The sequence below is a fragment of the Ornithodoros turicata genome, chromosome 5, assembly GCF_037126465.1.
Source record: "Ornithodoros turicata isolate Travis chromosome 5, ASM3712646v1, whole genome shotgun sequence".
Lineage (NCBI taxonomy): Eukaryota > Metazoa > Arthropoda > Arachnida > Ixodida > Argasidae > Ornithodoros > Ornithodoros turicata.
The window spans coordinates 25678520-25699159 of record NC_088205.1 but is presented as its reverse complement, the minus strand read 5'-3'; the positions used below and the strand labels follow the sequence as shown (position 1 = coordinate 25699159).

General features: G+C 51.1%; 2 protein-coding genes and 1 long non-coding RNA gene across 5 annotated transcripts; 1 reads left to right on the top strand and 2 right to left on the bottom strand.

The window, feature by feature from the left end:
- Positions 1–9484: 9484 nt before the first annotated feature.
- Positions 9485–9943, bottom strand: LOC135395646 (uncharacterized). Its single transcript, XM_064626742.1, has one exon. It carries the CDS (start codon positions 9941–9943, stop codon positions 9485–9487), a length of 459 nt encoding a protein of 152 aa, XP_064482812.1.
- Positions 9944–12363: 2420 nt separating this feature from the next.
- LOC135395645 (uncharacterized) lies at positions 12364–16705 on the top strand. The gene is made up of 2 exons (XM_064626741.1): positions 12364–14852; positions 14911–16705. Exons 1-2 carry the CDS (start codon positions 12364–12366, stop codon positions 16703–16705), a joined length of 4284 nt encoding a protein of 1427 aa, XP_064482811.1.
- Positions 16706–17545: 840 nt separating this feature from the next.
- LOC135395409 (uncharacterized) lies at positions 17546–19431 on the bottom strand. 3 transcript variants are annotated; one of them, XR_010423066.1, is made up of 5 exons: positions 19019–19431; positions 18338–18637; positions 18190–18269; positions 18043–18100; positions 17546–17742 (listed from the first exon to the last, which is right to left on the bottom strand). It is a non-coding gene; the product is annotated as an uncharacterized LOC135395409 (long non-coding RNA). The 3 variants fall into 3 exon arrangements; XR_010423065.1 differs by having other exon boundaries at positions 18190–18266; XR_010423064.1 differs by having other exon boundaries at positions 18190–18249.
- Between the last annotated feature and the right edge of the window lie 1209 nt (positions 19432–20640).

Here is a 20640-nt window from a genome sequence, read left to right as displayed (position 1 = left end):
GAACCTGTATTAGATATTCTGTGTATTATTTTCATGAAGCTTTAGAGATCACGAACAAGAGACAAGTAGGCAATGGGGAGGATGACGTTCAATAAGAAAAAAAAGTGAGGTCTGCCTGCTCAGCCAAGACGGCAACTTTCACTCCTGAAAAAAAAAAAAAAAGCAGAACAGTGCTTGCTGCGTACGGCTCAACGGTTGGCGACGGCACGCGCTCTCGTGCAGCACGACCGGTTGGCGGCGGCGTTCGATGGAGCCACTACAAAGCCGACAACAGCGAGCCCTATCACCACCACCACCATGGTCTTTTCTTTCTTTTTACTTGCACCGTGGCCATTGGATGGCCTCTGGCATAGCGCTGACGAGGGCGGAGCAAATGCGAGATTGCGAAGCTAGGAAGTGGCAAGGAACACTCGCCCGTCACACGGCAAATTGAATGTCATTCCCAGCGAATGACATTCGTTCCGTGTCACACGGTGAAACCAAATGGCATGACATATGCGAATGGCATTTTTCAGCGAACGAGTTGGAGAGGCTCATCCGCTTTTCCTTCTGGCGCCGACTGCGTTCCCTCGTCAGTAGAGAGGTAGCACGAACAACGACGATAAACCGTTAGCAGAAATTTAACACGAATGAAAAGTTCTCCAATATTCTGTCGCGAATTTAATAACTTGTCACGGGAAGGAAGGAAGGCTTAACATTGTTTTTCAGAGAACTACCCTCGTTTCCAGTCGACCCACACCCCGGTGCGATTGACACATCGCGTATAGGCTTTTTACTTGTCTTGGCTTGTGAAACGTATCTAACTGAGCGTGGTCCCAAACGCTACCATTTTGTGAAATATTCTAATGTTTAGCCCTTTTCGAGACAAAGGAATGAAGTAATAGCGAATGTACCTGTATATAGCTTCAGATGTTCTGCCCTGGTGCCTTAATCATCGACAGTGACATCATTTGCGAATAACATTCTTCTCCTTTCGCTCTGATAACATTATCAACTCGTAATACGAAAAGAGTATCACTAAAGTCACAGCTTCGTCCCAAGCTAAAAGGAAACTATTACATGCGTACTATCCTCAGAGTGCAGAAGATTGCCACGTAAAATACTGCTTGTACATTTTCTTGTGCCATATCTGAAATGTTGCATGCTGTCTTTGTTACCTGAAGCGTCAAAATGACCGCACTGTAACAGAACATTTCGCACAGCACAACATCGCAACGACAGCTTTCATGGAAGACAGAATATGGCGGACATGCACAGATAAGAATTGCAACAACCAACGTCCGACATGCATGACACGTCACTGCTCATCGCAAACAAAGCGGGGCCAATTATATCACGAGGAGCGCAGTGCGACACCTGCATTCCATCCGAGAGCCAGGCAGAGAACTGAATCGGGATGCTTTTTTCTTCGTTAAAAAGCCACACGTCTGTCCCCCTTGCAGATACTTTATGAACTAATTTAATCGCAAAATGATTACGAATCATGCCAGTGCTACTCTCATCCGGAGGAAGGGTGTGGCACCACTATCGTCAAGACAAGAATGATACTGCTTCACAATAATCATTCTTGTCAAAAAGAAAACGATACAGAGCTAGATGCGTCAACAAAGGAAAGCATGCAACGTAAGACAGAATGGGATGAGACAGGTCTGGGTACGTCTGGACATTGCACAACGAGCACTGTCACGCGACGAAAAATCGCAGGACTGCTAGACAACAAAGGAAAGCAGGCACAGAGAAAGCACTGGTCAGTAGAGTAGGCCTATAGAAAATACACTTGAACAAAGTGGAAAAGACACTCACCAGTATCAGAGTATTGCTACGTACACAGCACTCAGTCAAAAACAGTCCTCATCGTAAGTAACGATAATAATTGGGGCTTTACGTCGCGAGACAACTGAGATCATGAGCGACTCATCGTAAGTCTGCTCGACACAAAATTCAACAGAATCCCACCCGCCAGTGAGGAATAACACGTCCGTAGCCGCGAGAGGCAAAGAGAGAACAATCCTACGCCTTCTTGCTGGCCTCGCTCATTAGTCGTGACGTCATCCCACTGATGCAACACTGTTTTTTCCACTAACGGTCAACGGAACTGCTACGGACAGAATCACTGCGCACCATCTGCCAGTGAGGAGTAACACGTCCGTACCAGTGACAGGCAAATAGAGAACTGTATCCTGTGCCCTCTTGCTGGTCTCGCTCATTGGTCGTGACATCACTCAACTGAGGCTACATTGTTTTTTCCACTAGCGGTCAACGCAACTGCTACGGACAAAATCAGCGCGTACCATCCGCAAGTGAGGAGTAACACGTCCGTACCCGCGAGAGGCAAAAAGAGAACTGAATCTTGCGCCCTCTTGCTGGTCTCGCTCATTGGTCGCGACGTCATCCTGCTGAGGCTACACTGTTTTTCCCACTAACGGTCAACGCAACTGCTACGGACAGAATTAGCGTGCACCATCCGCCAGTGAGGAATAACACGTCCGTACCCGCGAGAGGCAAAGAGAGAACTGAATCCTGTGCCCTCTTGCTGGTCTCGCTCATTGGTCGTGACGTCATCCCACTGATGCAACTGTTTTTTCCACTAACGGTCAACGCAACTGCTACCGACAAAATCAGTGCGCACCATCTGCCAGTGAGGAGTAACACGTCCGTACCAGCGAGAGGCAAATAGAGAACTCTATCCAGTGCCCTCTTGCTGGTGTCGCTCATTAGTCATGACATCATTCCACTGAGGCTGCACTGTTTTTTCCACTAACGATCAACGCAACCGCTACGGACAGAATCAGCGCGCACCATCCGCCAGTAGTGAGGAATAACACGTCCATACCCGCGAGAGGCAAATAGAGAAGATAACTGTATCTTGTGCCCTCTTGCTGATCTCGCTCATTGGACGTGACGTCATCCCACTAAGGCTACACTGCTTTTTTTTTTTAACTAAAAGCTCAAGAGAGCTGTAGTAACCGTCCCTGGTTGTGCAGGACTGGGCAGAGCAGAGTGGCCAAAGAGACGTTCGAGTAACCAAGTTGTCACAAGTGGCATTGGATGATAAGCCATTGAGAGAGATACCGGTTGCAATATAATAGACAGTGCTCAATGTCGGCTTCCACGCAACAAGTTGTGCAATTGGAGGAGTTCGTCTGGCGCATTTTATACAGGAGTGAGGGTGTGCGTGTGTTGGAAGAAGCCGACAACACTGGCATCCTCTCCATGCTCGGATGTGCGTGCGTATCCGCGCGCACCTGTATGTTCTCAGTTTTCCATTAAACGTTTACCTCGGTACCACAGACTCTGCTGTTGCTGACGCTCGACTCCAACAGGTTATGGGCCCAGACACCTACTGAGACCGCGGAGACGGAAGCTGAGTGAGGACCAGCGATGGGAGACGCAGGCAAGTTTGCGGTGGCCCAACTGAGAGATGGGAACTACTAGTCTTGGAAGTTCAAAATGAAAATGCTGCTGATTCGTGAAGCGACATGGTCCTACGTAACAGAGGCCGAACCTGAAGCTGAGGGTCGTACTGCTTCGTGGGTTACGGGAGATTGCAAGGCCCAGAGCACAATTGGTCTGAGCGTAGACGACAGCCAGTTAGTACATGTTTGCAACTGCAAGACTGCAAGAAGCATGTGGGAAGAGCTCCGCAAGGTGCACGAAAGGGCGAATCTTAGCAACAAATTGTATCTGCTGAGGAAATTGTATCAGACGAAGTTGGACTTGGCAGAGGACATGCAGGGTTGCACCAGGCGAACTTTGGAGTTAGTGGAGCGTCTAAGAGGAATCGGTGAAGATACAACATATTTTCAAGTTGCTACACTTCTGCTGAGTGGCCTCCCGGACAGTTATGAAGCTCTCGTCACAGCCCTCGATGCTCGCCCTGTTGAGGATCTGACATTAGAGTACGTGAAAGGGAAGCTTGTGGACGAGTATAAGAGTGTAGAGGACGGTGGTATTCCTCTACATGAGCCCCGACCGGCGATGATGGTATGCCACGGAGAGGCGATGACGGTGGCCTATCTCCATGGCCGCGCCGGTGGAACTGAGGCAGGTGCTTCAGGTGCGTGGCATTCTTCGTCATTGTCCACGGCCCGCTACAGTGCTCCCCTCCCCAGACGCGGAGCGGCGAGAAAGAATGGTGAACTGCGTCTACACCGGAGGAGAGAGCGAGAGCAGCCGTGGATGACGTGCACTACTGGACGAATTCGTGGGACAGCAGAATACCCGTTGCGTGAAGCTCTCGATGAGTGAGGCAGATGAAGGGCGAATCGTTGGGCGTCAGAGTCGTGGCCTGGGTTGCCGGAACCGGCACGGGAGCGTGAGCTCAGGGTCCCAGGAAGTGATGCTGCGTACCCGTGAGGACTGCCGTGAAAACTGCCGAGACGCCGGCTAATGCGGCCCGTGGCGTCGACGGCCGCGACTGCAGACACCGGCAGGCGAGCACTTTGCTCTGTTGTCGCGGCCGGCTGCGAATGAGCGTCGAGAGGCGGAAGGGAAGTGGCGGGTAGTGAGTGTGCTGGGGTCCGTGCACAGCGCAGGGCGGTCCCCGGGATCCGTCAAGCGATGGTCGGTTAGAGGATCGTATAACCAGTGACCAGTCGGAGCGTTGCATGGTCGTCCAAATCGGTAGCGTGGAGGGTGACGGTACGTGAGCGTCGGCGCGTCAGTCGACAGGAGAAGGGCAGTCGTGATGCTGTCGTCGTGAGCCGGACGGTGAAATGCTGCACGGCTGCAGAGGTGGGCGGGCCGTGCTGGACGGTGAGGCCGCAAGTGGAAAGGCGCCGGGTACGTTAACGGCGAGGTTTGCTGGCGGTGGGTCCATGTATAGAGCGCTGTGGTAGTGCTCGTCGAAGGCGTCGTCAGGAATTTGGGATAGTAACGAGCCGAATTGCTCCGAACATGGTGTTCGAATGTTCGGGTCACCAAATGTAAAGGACGATGGTCTTCCTCTACATGAGCCCCGACCGGCGATGATGGTATGCCACGGAGAGGCGATGACGGTGGCCTATCTCCATGGCCGCGCCGGTGGAACTGAGGCAGGTGCTTCAGGCGCGTGGCATTCTTCGTCATTGTCCACGGCCCGCTACAAGAGAAAGGCGAAGATGACTACCACAGCAGTGGTGTCTGGTCTTGCGCTCCGGACACTCCCTGGAATGTTTCTTCTGTAAGAAGGAGGGACACTTGAAACGTGATTGTCCAGCATGGAACGCACAAAGGCGGAGACAGCGCGGGAAACAGCGAGCAAAGACGGTTACGTCACGTGGTTCTTCACCCCCAGAGGTCGCTTTTCTCCTTAACGGAAGTTCTTCATCCACGACCTGGCACATCGATTCAGGTGCAACCGGTCACATGTGTAATGACCGAAGTTTCTTCACGAAGAACTACAGGACTAGGGCTGAGATCGTTACCGTCGCCAATGGGCAGCAGGTCTCCCCGGAAGGTATCGGAGATGGGGTTCTTTATTGCAAGATTTCTGACACAACGCTTCAAAAGGTACAAGTTACCAATGTCCTGTATGTTCCTGCATTGGAGAGTAACCTCCTTTCAGTCACAAGGCTGACGCAACAAGGCCACGTTGTAACTTTCGCAAATGACCGCTGCGTCATTTCTCGAGGAACGAATGTTGTGGCTACGCGGGCAATTCTTAAGGACCTCTATCGGTTGCGCCTCACGGAACCTGGCACTGCAGAGGCGCACACCACTCGACTTTCGTCACGTCATCAGAACTGTATTCATGTTTGGCATCATCGTTTGGGGCAGCGGGACCCAGGCGCTGTCAAACGGCTCCAGGACAAGGCTTTGGCTGAAGGTATTCACATTGCGAAGTGCGATCATCTGCAGCAGTGCACTAGTTGTATTCAAGGAAAGATGAAGGAGGCATCCTTCCCTAAAAGCGGCGGCACGCGAGCTGCGAATATTCTTGACATAGTACACTCGGATGTCTGTGAACCAATGACGACTCTGACACCCAGCAAGAACCGGTACTTTCTTACGTTTATTGACGATTTTTCCAGGTATACGGTAGTGTACTTTCTCAAATCAAAGGACGAAGTCTGGTCCAAACTTCACGAATATTTGGCGGCTGTACGGACCAAGTTTGGAAAAGTCCCGAAGGTCCTCCGTGCTGATAACGGGACAGAGTACACTGGTGGGAAGACGCTCGAAGTTTTCCGGAGGTATGGCATCGAACTTCAGACGTCTGTCTGATATAGCCCTGAACAAAATGGTACCAGCGGCATGGCCGAGTGGGCTAAGGCGTCCGCTCGTTCGTGGTAACCAAGGTCGTGCTGAAAACTGGGAGGTGGTGGGTTCGAATCATACCGCCGGCTGTGCTGTCTGAGGTTTTCCCTGGGCTTTCCGAAGACTTTAAAGACGAATGTCGGCACAGTTCCCCCTGAAGTCGGCCCAGGACGCATACTAATCCCCCTGTCCCCCACTCCTTCCTCCTTCCTCTCTCCGTCTGTCCACATCTGTACGCCGCTGGTTGCTTCGCGGCGCTAACACGCAATAAAAAAAAGAACAAAATGGTGTGGCAGAGAGAAAGTGAGAGCGCACGAAGTATGCTGTCTAGTGCAGAGTTACCCAAGACGTACTGGGGAGAAGCTGTGGTAACTGCTTGTTACCTTCAGAACCGGCTACCGAGCAGAGCAGTAGATAAGACACCTGGTGCCCGCTCTGCAGCATCTGCGGATGTTTGGCAGCCGAGTTTTCATGCACGTACCCAGGGCAAACCGCAGTAAATGGGACGCTCGTGCTGTGGAAGGCGTTTTAGTGGGCTTCAGCGAAACCCAAAAAGGCTATAGGATGCTCCTGAAGGATACTCACAAGGTCAAGGTCACTCGGAGTGTAGTTTTCGACGAGACTCCAATCATGGCGAAGTTTTGCGGCGGAAGTGAAGCCGGTAGTACGTCCCTTGAACTCAGACGCCAGTCGCCAGAAGGACCCAAGGAACCTACTCCCCGTAAACAGGATTCGGGTTCCTCAGGTGACTTCGTTGTTGACTTACTGCCAACAGTGACCCCCACCAGACAGCCAGCAGCCCCAGGTTAGGCGCTCGGAGAGGAGCAACAAAGGAGTGGCGCCAGATCGTCTGGTTTATGCAGCGTAGACTCGAGGCGCTCAGGATTCACATAAACTTCGTGGGCGATTAGTTGTCGAGGTTGGGTGTTGGAAGAAGCCGACAACACTGGCACCTTCTGCATGCTTGGGTGTGCGTGCGTATCTGCGCGCACCTGTATGTTCTCAGTTTTCCATTAACCCTTTACCTCGGTACCACGGACTCTGCTGTTGCTGACGCTCGACTCCAACAGCGTGCAACATTCATTCGAAGACGATTGAGGAGTGACTCTTTAGCTCTATTGCAACAGCAGGCAATAGTAAAATCGTGTAGGGAGTCAATGAGAAGTAAGAAATGATCATATGAGGTAGAGTCCGCTCGGAACTGCCAGGTACGGACACAGCGTCAACGGCGAATGTGCAGGAAACAGGCAGAGGTCGTTATGGGTAGAGGGGTATCAGGGAGAGCTCTGGTAGATGTTGCGAGTCTCGCCAAATTGTGCTTGCGCGGCCGTTACCAAGAAGGCCTACGTGTCCCGTGGTCCACTGAAGCCTCACAGAATGGCCAGTGGCCGCGGGTTGTGTGAGAGCTTGCAGTATATGAGCGCGTGGAGAGTGCATGTTGTGCTGGGGCGAAAAGAGAGCAGCAGACCAGTGAAGCCTTGCTGTCAGAAGGAGAAGGATAACAGAATGCAGCTGTAGTCCTGGCAACTGGATGTAGCCCACGTGAGTAATGATTACAAGATAGGAAACAAAAGTCTTCACCTCTTCAAAGCAACCTAGCTTATTCAGCCCTCAACATCATATTCATGCACATGATAAGGGGAACTGGAAAGTGAAAAAAAAAAAATATATATATATATATATATATATACAGAACCTGAATTGTATAGGCAAGATGGGTGTAGTTCCGTAGACGGGCTTATGGCTTTTAAAAATTAGCCAGCGTGTTTAAAAGCGAAATAATGCATTGAAGTGGAAGAAGGCTATATATATCGAATATAAAAAAAGAATTATAAAAATGTGTGGTCTAGAAGCTTTTTCATAGCGTTTCAACAACACCATCTGAAGCACTTCTAGCGCAGGAGAAACACGGCAATGCTAATCCTAACAGATTCGGCGGTTGCCATCTTGCAAAAGGTAGGGTCGTTGGGTTGGGTTATTTCACCTCACTTTAAGGTTGGGTGAGTTTGGGTTTGACAGATTGGGAGTTTCTGGGCCCAAGCACGCACTAGGCGGTGCGGGCATGAGACTGTGCCGCCGGTTGGGTCTAAAAGTCCTCAGTAAACATGGCCGATTATGTCGAAGGAACAGGCGATAAATTTTAATTTTTATACGTTTGGCACGTCATACGACGTTGATTCTTGTTTGATTTCATCCGTTATCTTCTTATCTTTCTGGTAAAATCATCTGTTATTTCATGTCTATTTCCGTTTGTTAAAAAATGCCATAAGCCCGTCTACGGAACTACATCCGGCGAGATAATGCTGCAGAGAGGAATCAGAGGCTGCACAGCATTTGTCTGCTCTTGCATAGTGGGTGCAGTGATGATGCTGCCTCACCTCAGGGGCTTCAGGCTCCGTTGAGGAAGCTACCCGTAAACATGAAAGCAGGTGAGTGAAGAAGAGTAATGGATATATATTTTCAAGCTAAATATATATACTATGTACTGCCCGTCAAGTACGATTTCTAAGCTGCTGCTAAGCAAAGTCTATTTGTATCAACAGTGGACCACCTCAGTTTACTATGTCCGATAACTTGTTGTGGAATAAAGCCAAGGAGCCACAGAGGTGACAGAAGAGATGTCCGTTTAATGCAACAAACTGAAGTGGAATGAAAAACCTCGCTCAAGCGCGATCACGAGGATGATGCGTAGTGACGTCATTGTGTCATCTTCCTCAACACACTCCCCCGCGAAACAATTCCGAAGCTCACGCAGTGTCGCCCTTCAGCCTGTAAAGCAGCAGAATTGGTCGGGTTAATATCCTCCCGTCCGCCAACCTTACACGGCATGACCGTGCTCTGCCGTCTTCGCTGACGAATACCTCTTCGACTCGACCCAGAGGCCATGCTACTCGGGATACATTTGCTTTAGCGAGGAGTGCGATATGCAAAACCTTGATGCCAGTCGAAGGGCATGGCGGACAGACATTCATCGATCGCAAGCACAAAATGTATTCCCTAGTCCATTTCGCCCAAAGAACCGCGGTCAGGTTTTCTTGGTAGGCCCAGCGTCTTCGGAGATTCCCCGACGTGGAACTGCCCGCATCCAATGGCCGGGGTGCTGGAAGGGCTGTGAGTCTTTCGCCCACCAAGAAGTGAGCAGGTGAAAGCGCTTCGGAGTCGCTTGGATCTTCAGAGATGTAGGTGAGGGGTCTCGAATTGATGACAGCTTCCACCTGAGTGACAACCGTAGCTAAATACTCGAACCTCAGCGTGCTCTTTCCCAAAACCTTGCGGAGGGAGGTCTTGACGCTGCGACAAACCTTTCCCAAAAACTTCCCCGCCAGGCAGCACGTTCCGCAATGAAACGCCAAGTGACTCGGTTCGATGTAAGGAGCCCGGTGACTTGAAAGTCCTGGGACAGCCGTGCCAGGGTGAGGTCTCGGCGGACACGTTTAAATGTGAGGAAGTTGTCAGAATAGATCTTCAGCGGAACGCCACGTCTCGCGATGAATCTTATGAACGCTTGCATGAAATCCTCGGCCGACATTGACTTCGTGAGCTCAAGGTGAATGGCCCTCGTGACGGCACATGTAACAATGAGTATGTAGGACTGTTCTGCCTTCGTGGCTATGTGTCCCACTGTAACCAGAGCTACTATCTGAACTCCGTCTCGGCCGCCCCTTACGCGGTGCCTCTCCGAGGTGTAAGGTGCCTTCATGGCCATGCTCCACCATAACTGGAGCCACCTTTTGGACCCCGTCTCGGGCACCCCTTACGCGGTGCCTCTCCGAGGTGTAAGGTGCAAGAATTTCAGTTGTGTTTTGTGAGGCGTGGCAGTAAGTCGCTTCCGAATGTCACAGTCTTTTTACCGCATAGCAACGCATTGCATCGATCGTGCATCATATTGCATAGCTGGATATAATCACATGTACGTCTATGTATGCTTACGTCGGTTTAAGCTGTCCGATTAAACGTGTGTTTTGCAACAAACATGTGTTGAGATCGGAATAGTAAAAAGACTGCACATCAACGGATTCTGCTCTTCGAAGACGACGCTTCATGAGCAACATGAATTACCACGCTGGAGAGGATATTGTGAGTGGTGGTGCCTCTAACATCGACCCAACGCAAGCAAGTCAGGACACTCGCCCTAAACGAAAGGTCAGCCTATCGCTCAAGGCACTTGAGAAGTTCGCGAGCGACAAGGAAGATTTTGGAATTAAGCTCGACAGAGCATGGGAAGAAACAGACGTGTGCCTTCTGAATGCTTCGGTCGCCAATTCTCCTGACGTTATACGGCGGGCAATAGAGGAACTCAGTGCAACGTTCAGCAAATATCGGTGCCTGTCAGGGAGACTCTTTACCTTCCTCACGCGGATCGGCACGGAAGAGAGCCTCCACGAGCGAGATGGACAGAAAGCTATTGACCAGGAGCGTGATGGTTTAGTGCAAAAGGCAATCGCCGAGGCGAGGCAGCGCCTAGATGTAGTTCTGGAAACGGCCTCGCTTCGCTCAAGCGCCTCACGCGATTCTACACCCTCACGATGTTCTGTGCGGTCTGCCCAGTCCAACGTCTCGTCCGTAAGTGCGTCCGCAGCGAAGGCAAGAGCCGATGCAGAAACAGCTAAGGTCCGTTCTGCCTACAGTAAGAAAGAGGCAGAATTGAAGCTTCGCAGAGCCCAGATCGAAGAACAAGAACAGGTGGCAGCGGCCACAGCAAGTCGAAGGAAGGCTGAATGGAAAGTTAGCTTGCAACTGTTACAGCAGGAAAGAGATGTAGCAGCCGCGGAGACGCAAGCGCGGGTACTTGAGGTGGCCGCGGAGGCCGAAAATCTGAAGCTCTACGATGCTGTAACAGATAATTCGGAATTGGACAGGGATCGATTCGCTCACGGGATTCCTTCAGACGTTTTAACGAAAGACGTTCAAGTGACGGAGGATCTCAGGCTTCAGGGGACCCACACTGCACAGTCGAATGGGGAACATACTCAACGCGCACATCCCGCGATGCGTCTTCTGCAGGGTAGTCTATACGCGTCGCGGCAAGCGGATGCTGTGCAGGAGGTTCGAGCTCACAATACGCGCGGTTCCGCCGCTCCTTTGAATGCCACTGCTTCAACCTTCGTACCAGTGGGACAACAATTAAGTATGGGGCATCCGGTCAGGACGTCTAGCCCCGGATGTGAAAGTGCTGGGGCGGGCAGTACGCAGTACGAAGATATCCTGACTGCACCAGCACCCACAGGACCCGTGGACAGGACAATAACAGACCTCGCGAAGTTTCTCGTACGACGGGAGTTGGTGAACACAGGTCTCACTAAATTTGACGATCAACCGGAGAGCTACATGTCGTGGAGGTCTTCGTTCGATAACGCCACCAAGAATTTGGACATCACGGCGAGCGAGGAACTTGATCTCATGGTGAAGTGGCTGGGAAGGGAGTCTTCGAGACATGTCAAGCGATTGCGATCAGTTCACGTCAACAACCCTCCTGCTGGCCTGCGCATGGCATGGGAGAGATTAGACGAGACCTTTGGCAGGGCAGAGGCAATCGAGAACGCCTTGCTGAGGAGGCTCGACGGCTTCTCCAAGATCTCTAACAATGACCACCCGAGACTAAGAGAGCTCGGGGACCTGCTTCTAGAACTGGAGTCAGCGAAGTCGGACCCTCGTCTTTCAGGACTCAGCTACTTGGATACTGCTCGTGGTGTGAACCCCATCGTGGAGAAACTCCCTTCAAGCATCCAAGAAAAATGGATCACACACGGGTCAAGGTATAAGGAACAGAACCGAGTGACCTTCCCGCCCTTCTCTATCTTTGCCAAGTTCGTTCGCGACATAGCCAAGGCAAGGAATGATCCGAGCTTTCTCTTTGGTTCATCCGCATCTTCATCCTTCCGCAAGAACCGTCCAAATGAAGACCGGTCCTCTCCTGGAAATCCAGGCACTAAACCGCCGGTGATTGTGAACAAAACAGACGTCCAGTCTGCCCAAGCCAATCAGACGACGCATTTAACGGAACCGGTGGCACCTTCATCCAAGGCAGTCAAGGACGCGGGCAAGGAATGTCCTCTGCATCGGAAGCCTCATCCTCTGAACAAATGACGTGGCTTCCGTCAGAAACCTCTCACAGAAAGGAGGGCCATGTTGAGGGAATTCGGAGTCTGCTTCAGGTGCTGTTCGTCTATCGATCACTTCTCCAAGAACTGCAGAGAATTGATCAAGTGCAGTGTATGCGGTAGCGACGGACACGCTTCGGCTCTCCATCCAGATCCTATCCAGTACGAAATGTCTCCTTCCACAAGACATTCCCAGGACGGCGGGGAGGAAGACAGCCACGTTTCGACGCCAGAAGTGATTTCGAAGTGCACGAATGTGTGTGGAGACAGCTCTTGGAATATGTCATGTTCTAAGATCTGCCTGGTCAGGGTTCATCCAAAGGGTCAGCCAGAGCGGTCACGCAAAATGTACGCTGTTCTGGACGACCAGAGTAATCGATCCCTGACGAGGCCAAGCTTCTTCGACATGTTCAACGTCCACGGAGACGACTCACCGTACACGCTCAAAACCTGCGCTGGCATAATCGAGACTACGGGAAGACGAGCAAACGGGTTCGTCGTGGAGTCTATCGACAGACGTACTCAACTTCAGCTCCCAACCCTCATCGAATGCACTCAGATTCCCGACGACAGGAGTGAAATTCCTACACCGGAGGTGGCGCAGCACCATCCACATCTCAGAAAAATAGCTCACCTACTTCAGCCTCTGGAAGACGACGCTGCGATACTTCTTCTTTTGGGCAGAGATATCTTGCAAGTGCACAAGGTACGCCAACAGGTGAATGGTAGCAGCAACGCTCCATACGCCCAGAGGCTGGATCTCGGCTGGGTCATTGTAGGTAACGTCTGCATCAATGGCATCCGGAAGCCGACATCTATCAATGTGTTCAGGACTACGTTGATCGAAGACAACCGCGCAAGCATCTTCGCTCCGTGTCCGGGTCACGTCTTCATCAGGGAGAAGATCGTGCCCGACCCGTGCGTCGGCAACGCGGCCAACGAAAGGACTGGGCTGTGCGATACTGTTCCACGCACTGCAGATATCGGCAGTTCAGTGTTCGATACGACAAAGGACGACAACAAGATCGCGCTCTCCATTGAGGATAGACATTTCCTTGAGATGATGGAAGAAGGCTTCTCGATAGATGATGAAAGCAGCTGGGTTGCTCCGCTGCCCTTCCGCGCACAGAGACGTGTACTGCCAGACAACCGGGACCAAGCAATGTCTCGATTCACGTCACTTCGCCGTACAATGGAAAGGAAGCCGGAGGTGAAGAACCACTTCTTGGCTTTCATGGCCAACGTCCTCGCGAACGGACACGCCGAGTTGGCCCCGGAGAAGGGCAATGGACAGGAATATTGGTACCTCCCCATCTTCGGCGTATATCATCCAAAAAAGCCAGGACAAATACGTGTCGTCTTCGACTCCAGCGCCAAATTCCAAGGCATTTCTCTGAATGATGTGCTCTTGTCTGGGCCCAACCTTGTGAACAGCCTCCTCGAAGTTCTACTTCGATTCCGGAAAGAATCATTCGCTGTCACTGCGGACATACAGCAAATGTTCTACTGCTTCGTCGTCCGTGAAGAAGATAGAGACTTTCTCAGATTCTTCTGGTTCCTGGACAACGACCCGACCAAGGAAGTGGTGGAGTACAGGATGCGAGTTCACGTGTTCAGAAACAGTCCTTCACCGGCTGTCGCAACGTACGGTCTGCGACGAACGGCCATAGAGGGTGAAGAGCAGTTTGGAACCGACGTCAGGGAATTCGTGGAAAGAAATTTCTACGTTGACGATGGACTTACATCCCTCCCTACCGAACACGCTGCTATCGATCTTCTCCGAAGGACGCGGGACATGCTGTCAACAGCGAACCTGCGACTGCATAAAATAGCCTCTAATAGTGTCACTGTGATGAAAGCTTTCTCATCGGACGAATACGCCACGGACCTAAAGGACCTGGATCTGGGATCGGACGTGCCTCCATCACAGCGTAGCCTGGGCCTACGTTGGGACATCAAAGGCGACACCTTCACGTTCCACGTTCCTCCAAACGAGAAGCCACACACAAAGCGGGGAGTCTTGTCGACAGTCAACAGCCTGTACGACCCATTGGGATTCGCTGCGCCTGTCACGATACAGGGACGACTTCTGCTCAGAGAGCTATCATCACTAACTCAGGGTTGGGACGATGAGCTTCCCAAGAGCAAGGAGTGGGAAACCTCGAGAGACTCTCTGCCGGCACTGAACAAAATTAAGATCCCCCGTACGTACGGTGCCATCTCCCTCAGCTCAGCGTGCCGTAGGGAGCTGTGCATATTCTCTGACGCATCAACGAAGGCTATCGCAGCAGTGGCCTACTTGAGAAGCACAGACCCTTCGGGCGAGACTCACGTCGGCTTCGTCCTCGGGAAGGCGAAACTTGCACCGAAACGGGAGCACACGATCCCGAGACTGGAACTCTGTGGAACTGTGCTTGCGGTAGAGATGGCGGACGTCATCGTCAACGAACTGGACATCAGCCTCGACGCCATAAAATTCTACACGGACAGTAGGGTGGTACTGGGATACATATGGCAACGAGTCGAGACGATTCTACGTGTATGTCAGCAACAGAGTTGAGCGCATACGCAGGTCAAGCCATCCTGATCAGTGGAACTACGTTCCCAGCGAGAAGAACCCTGCCGACGTAGCCACAAGAACAGCCTCTGCTGGTCGTCTCGCTGAAACAACCTGGCTAACTGGCCCAGACTTCCTGCGTGCGATAGACATCCCCATGTCAGGGACTGCTTGCGACACCTTCCAGCTTGTGGATCCAGAGAGGGACGAGGAGGTCCGTCCACTTGTCACAACATTCGCAACCAACGCATCACTGCAGCTGCAGCTTGGCTCTCAGAGGTTCGAACGATTCTCAAGTTGGACAAGGCTTGTCAGGGCAATTGCGCACCTGCAGCACATTGCGCGTTCGTTCCAGTCCCAGCGTGATGCCGCGTCCCAACCTTGCAGACACTGGCATCTTTGTGGCAGGTCACGTACGGACGAAGAACTTTCTACAGCTGAGAAGTTAATCATCGCAAACGTCCAACGCGATGCGTTCCCGAGAGAGGTCAGATGCCTTGAGATGGAACGTGTGGTACCGAAGGACAGCCCTCTTTGGAAGCTGGACCCTTACATGGACGAGGACGGCCTCATCAGGATCGGCGGACGGCTTCGGAACTCAACCCTGAGCCAAAACGAACGACATCCAATTGTCGTACCTCCTCGACATCACATCGCCACGTTGCTGGTTCGACATCATCACGAAAGGGTTGCACACCAAGGCCGCCACTTCACAGAAGGTGCCATCAGAGCAGCTGGCCTATGGATTGTTGGGGCCAAAAGATGTGTCGGATCCGTCATCCACAACTGCATCAAATGTCGCAAACTGAGGGGCAGGCCTCAGCAGCAAATCATGGCCGACTTGCCACGAGACAGGCTTCGCACGGATCCTCCATTCACCTACGTGGGCGTCGACGTCTCTGGACTCTGGCTGGTGAGGGCACGCAGGACAAGGGGAGGACTGTCCAACAACAAAAGATGGGCTGTGCTTTTCACCTGCCTCTGCGTAAGAGCGGTACACATCGAGGTCATCGACTCCATGGATACTTCTTCATTCATTAACGCCCTGCGGCGTTTCTTCGCCATCAGAGGGCCCGTCAAACTGCTGAGGTCTGACTGCGGTACCAACTTCACCGGTGCGTGCAAGGAGCTGAAGATCAACACGGCTGCCCCCGGGGACTGTGACGTGGACAAGTACCTCCATGAGCAGGGTTGCACATGGATATTCAACCCCCCTCATGCCTCTCACATGGGTGGTGCCTGGGAGCGCATGATCGGAGTTGTTCGGCGCATTCTGGATTCGATGCTCCTTGGCACCGACAGATCACGACTGTCGCACGATATGCTCACCACACTTCTGGCAGAGGTGGCATCCATCGTCAATAGCAGACCACTGACTTCAGTGTCGACGGACCCAGAGAATCCAACCATTCTTACCCCAAACGCTATCCTCACGCAGAAAACGGGCGGCATTCCTCCACCTGCTGGCGAGTTCGAGCATGAGAACATCTACCGGAGGCAGTGGAAACAAGTGCAACCCATGGCCAACGCATTTTGGAGCCGATGGAGTAAGGAATATCTCCCTACGCTGTATGGCCGACGGCAGTGGCAGAGAAGGCAACGGGACGTTCGCGCGGGTGACATCGTGCTTCTCAGGAACCGGGACACCGTGCGAAATGAATGGCCCATGGGGTGCGTCACCAATACATTTCGCAGCTCCGATGGAAGAGTGCGCAGGGTGGAGGTGAAGATATGCGAGCATGGTGTCGTGAAGGTCTTCCAAAGGCCCATCGGCGAAGCGTTCCTCCTGCTTTCAAGCGACCGAGAGTGAACATTGCAGTGCAGTGATCATTTCAGTATAGTTTGTTTTGTATTGTGGTATCTTGCGATACCAGACGGGGAGTGTTCTGCCTTCGTGGCTATGTGTCCCACTGTAACCAGAGCTACTATCTGAACTCCGTCTCGGCCGCCCCTTACGCGGTGCCTCTCCGAGGTGTAAGGTGCCTTCATGGCCATGCTCCACCGTAACTGGAGCCACCTTTTGGACCCCGTCTCGGGCACCCCTTACGCGGTGCCTCTCCGAGGTGTAAGGTGCAAGAATTTCAGTTGTGTTTTGTGAGGCGTGGCAGTAAGTCGCTTCCGAATGTAGTCTTTTTACCGCATAGCAACGCATTGCATCGATCGTGCATCATATTGCATAGCTGGATATAATCACATGTACGTCTATGTATGCTTACGTCGGTTTAAGCTGTCCGATTAAACGTGTGTTTTGCAACAAACATGTGTTGAGATCGGAACAAGGACTTCTTGAGTGCTCCACAGTGAGAAAAATTTCTGTTGTTTTAACAGGAAAGTGCTGGAAAAAAATAGTCCAGGAGTCCTGTTAATATTTACATAGGCCTGTTTCAATAAATTTACAGGGGCTGTTGATATAACCGGTATTGCCTGTTGTAGCAACAGGCTTTCCTGTTCTTGCATTAGAACAGGTTTATGTAAATTTTACAAGACCCCAGTTACATATTACATACTAGTTCTGTACCTATATCAAAATTATAGCACTCTGTCCGCTGCCTTGGAAGGATTTCTTTCTACAGGTAAGAAACTCCGCAAGAAACGTGGTGAAGTCCATGACAAAACCGTCAGTCCTAGAACTGCTCGTCTTTATTGAGGATCTTCCTGTAGTTCCACACACTTGCAATCATAAATTAACTCTTCTCATGTGCAGAGGGGCTACTCTGAGGGTCTATTCAAGCATCCAAGCATTTGATGCTGCTTGATGCCCCCAACAAGAGAACCTTCTCTGTGCTCGAACAATGCTTCTTGTGCATTCACGTAGCTCCCACCGGTTGATAGACCTCAAGGAAGCATCTGAAATGTATGCTCCATCCAAAGTATAGTACAAGAGCAAGTGGCACAAATGACAGCGCAACCGTACAACTGTACTTTTGGGACTAGGTACATAAGATGGACATTGTTCTGTCAGCATATGTTTGAGGGCTGTATAGTCCAGGGTACTCAAACCATATGTGCAATTTGTCATTTGGGACAGTTTTGTATTCTGTCCGTTATAAAATGTCTGAGCAAGTTACACATTGGAGGAATCTATTCCTCAGCACGTTCATGATCTCTCCTATGCTTTTCCCAGAAGTTTTTGCATGGGAGACTTACCAATTGATAATATGACTGGCATGGGTGGAAGAGCGACACCCTGCAGTGTTTCTCCTGCCTGAAACGCAAAGTGCTCTACTACAATGTGCTCCATAATGCAGCAAAGCACCCCTGGCTTCCACAACACGATCTCAGCACATTACTTACCAATTTCTAATATATGACTAGCGTGGATGGAACAGAGATATCCTGGATTGGTTGTCCTGCCTGGAGAGCAACGTGCACTGCTATCATGTGCTTTATAATGCTGCAAGCACACATGGGTGCATTCATGCAATCTCAGCACAAAGCTTACCTACAGGAGAAGATCACGTCTTGTATGCTCCGTTTTCTGTCGGTACCTGCAATTCTTCAAGAAGAAATGACTCAGTCTCCTCCATGCTGAAAATCGTTGGAGCCGGCAGTTGTTGCTTTTTACGAGCAGGATTTCTTAGGCACTGGGAAGAGAAAACGGAATGTGAAGAAAACGCTTCGCATTGCATTCAGACGCAAAACATGGAAACGTATACTTTCTGACATTAGGATGTTGCCTTTTGATGTCTAAAGTAACTCGTACGTGAAGACATCGATGTTGCAGCTTACATTTGTTCGTCATCTGTGAAAAAAGGAACAAAATAAGAACGTGTAACTTACACCTACCGACATGAAGAATTATGAAGAATTAAAAGGCGTGAATATCATATTCCGCCCACAACAACAACAAAAATAACAAGAATCACGAGCACAACACAATACCAACTGTATGAACGCAACATTGCTTTTGCTGCCATGCCTGACGTACCAACTGAATGGTTGTAGTAACCGACATTACGAACACGACAGCGTCTGCTTTTCTCCTGCGGGGTGACAAGTAGAAAACACGATTTCCGTATTCTAAGCAATATATGCGAAGAAACCCAAACTATCACTCCATTATCGGAGTATTAGCTGTAACAGACTTCCAGCACTACAAGAGCAGAAACTGCAGTGTACATACCAACGCTTCAACAGAACTGCAGCGCAGGCGAAGAGAAAGGCGAATGACGGTTGCCACGGCGTCCGTCGACACTTTGAACGTTCGTGCGCTGTTCCTGCTTCAAAGCAATAACGGTGGGGGCGAACTGTCGTGTTGGGCGAGTCCTGCTTCCAACTTCTGTATCTAGGTTCTTCTGCGGGGCTACTTGACTGTTGCAAAACATACTCCGACTCTCCGCAGCGGAGACCGCCTCAGCGACCATTTTTGTGTGGATTGACCGAGCAGCCCTGTTAAAGCGGCTCTACAAATGGTTCTGTAAAATTTTACATCAACGGTTCATGTAAATGTCTTTTTCAACGAAATTTCTTAGAGTGCACCAGTGGATGACTTGTAATAAAGCGGTCCTGCATAATCCGTGCCAATTACCTTAAATGGTGGTGGTGGTGGTGGCGCGGCAAAGGGGCCATTGGCTCAGTACAGACACGAGCCTTGGCGCGTTTACAAACAAGATACTGACGGAGGACTCTTGACGACCTGTCGACCTCTAATGACCCAATATTCTTCTCTGAGTTCGGCTAGGGTCTCTTGAACACCTGTGTGGAGAAGCCTTGTATGCGTGCTCATCACTAGCAAGGCGGTGACTAGGTGATCCGTAAGGATGATTATGGGGTGCTTAAGTGAATCTGCGTATCCTCCATACTGCAGGCGGCCCTTCATGCGCAGTATACCATGCTCGTCGTGGAAGACTGACGTATTCTGAAGAGACTTATGCTCGGTAGGTTGATGGCCGAAAAACTGCTGCTGTGCCGCCACTATCCAGTATCTCCTTGCAGCTTCCACTTCTGTGGTAGTGAGAGCTTCCGTTCTTTTGGTTAGCTGATTACGAGAGTTGTGTAAGAACCTCTGCACCCACGCCGTGACTCGCAGCAGCCTCGAAAATGAATTGTAGTTGAGTACCTCCAAAGGCGCATCCTCCGGGTTCAAGTTAGGTCCAGAATGGAGAGCTTCATTAAGCGAAACGCAACCAGATGCCTTCGATGAAGCATCGAAGACGATGTGGACTTTGGTGGTTTCCCGGTCTCTTCTAATTACCGCGTGATGTGGCATGTAGTAGACCGGTCCCGAATTGACTTCAGGGTCTGTAACGCGCTCTACATGACCATTATTAGAATACTCCCGTATAGTCTGATCGTACTCCTGTAGCAGTGACTCGTCCCGCAACAACTTCTTTGTGATGGCCTGGAGGCGCTGCACTGCTAAGGCCTTGTTGTCACCCAGCGAATGCAGTTTCTCTTCATCCCATGGCAGACGATTGCTCGTTTGGCGTCGTCCGTAAGAAAAGATAGTACATATTTAAACTTCTCTACGTGGGCCAGGGAAGCATTTCTATGGATCGTAGCGTCGTAGTGTTCCCAAAATCTTTGTCAATCTTGCAATTTTCCTCCGAATTTCGGAATCTGCAGCTTTGGCAGAGATAAGGTGCGACTTGCTAGAGACGGCGGATCCCCAGCCGTGTGAGAGTGTTCGCGGAGGGCCCGCTTCGCTTGACTGATGGCTGCTTCGATCCGCTTTTCCTGTTCCAACACAGCGTTGTTCTCCTCATCGAACCCAGCATTGTCGTCGATGAGTTCCAAAATCTGCTG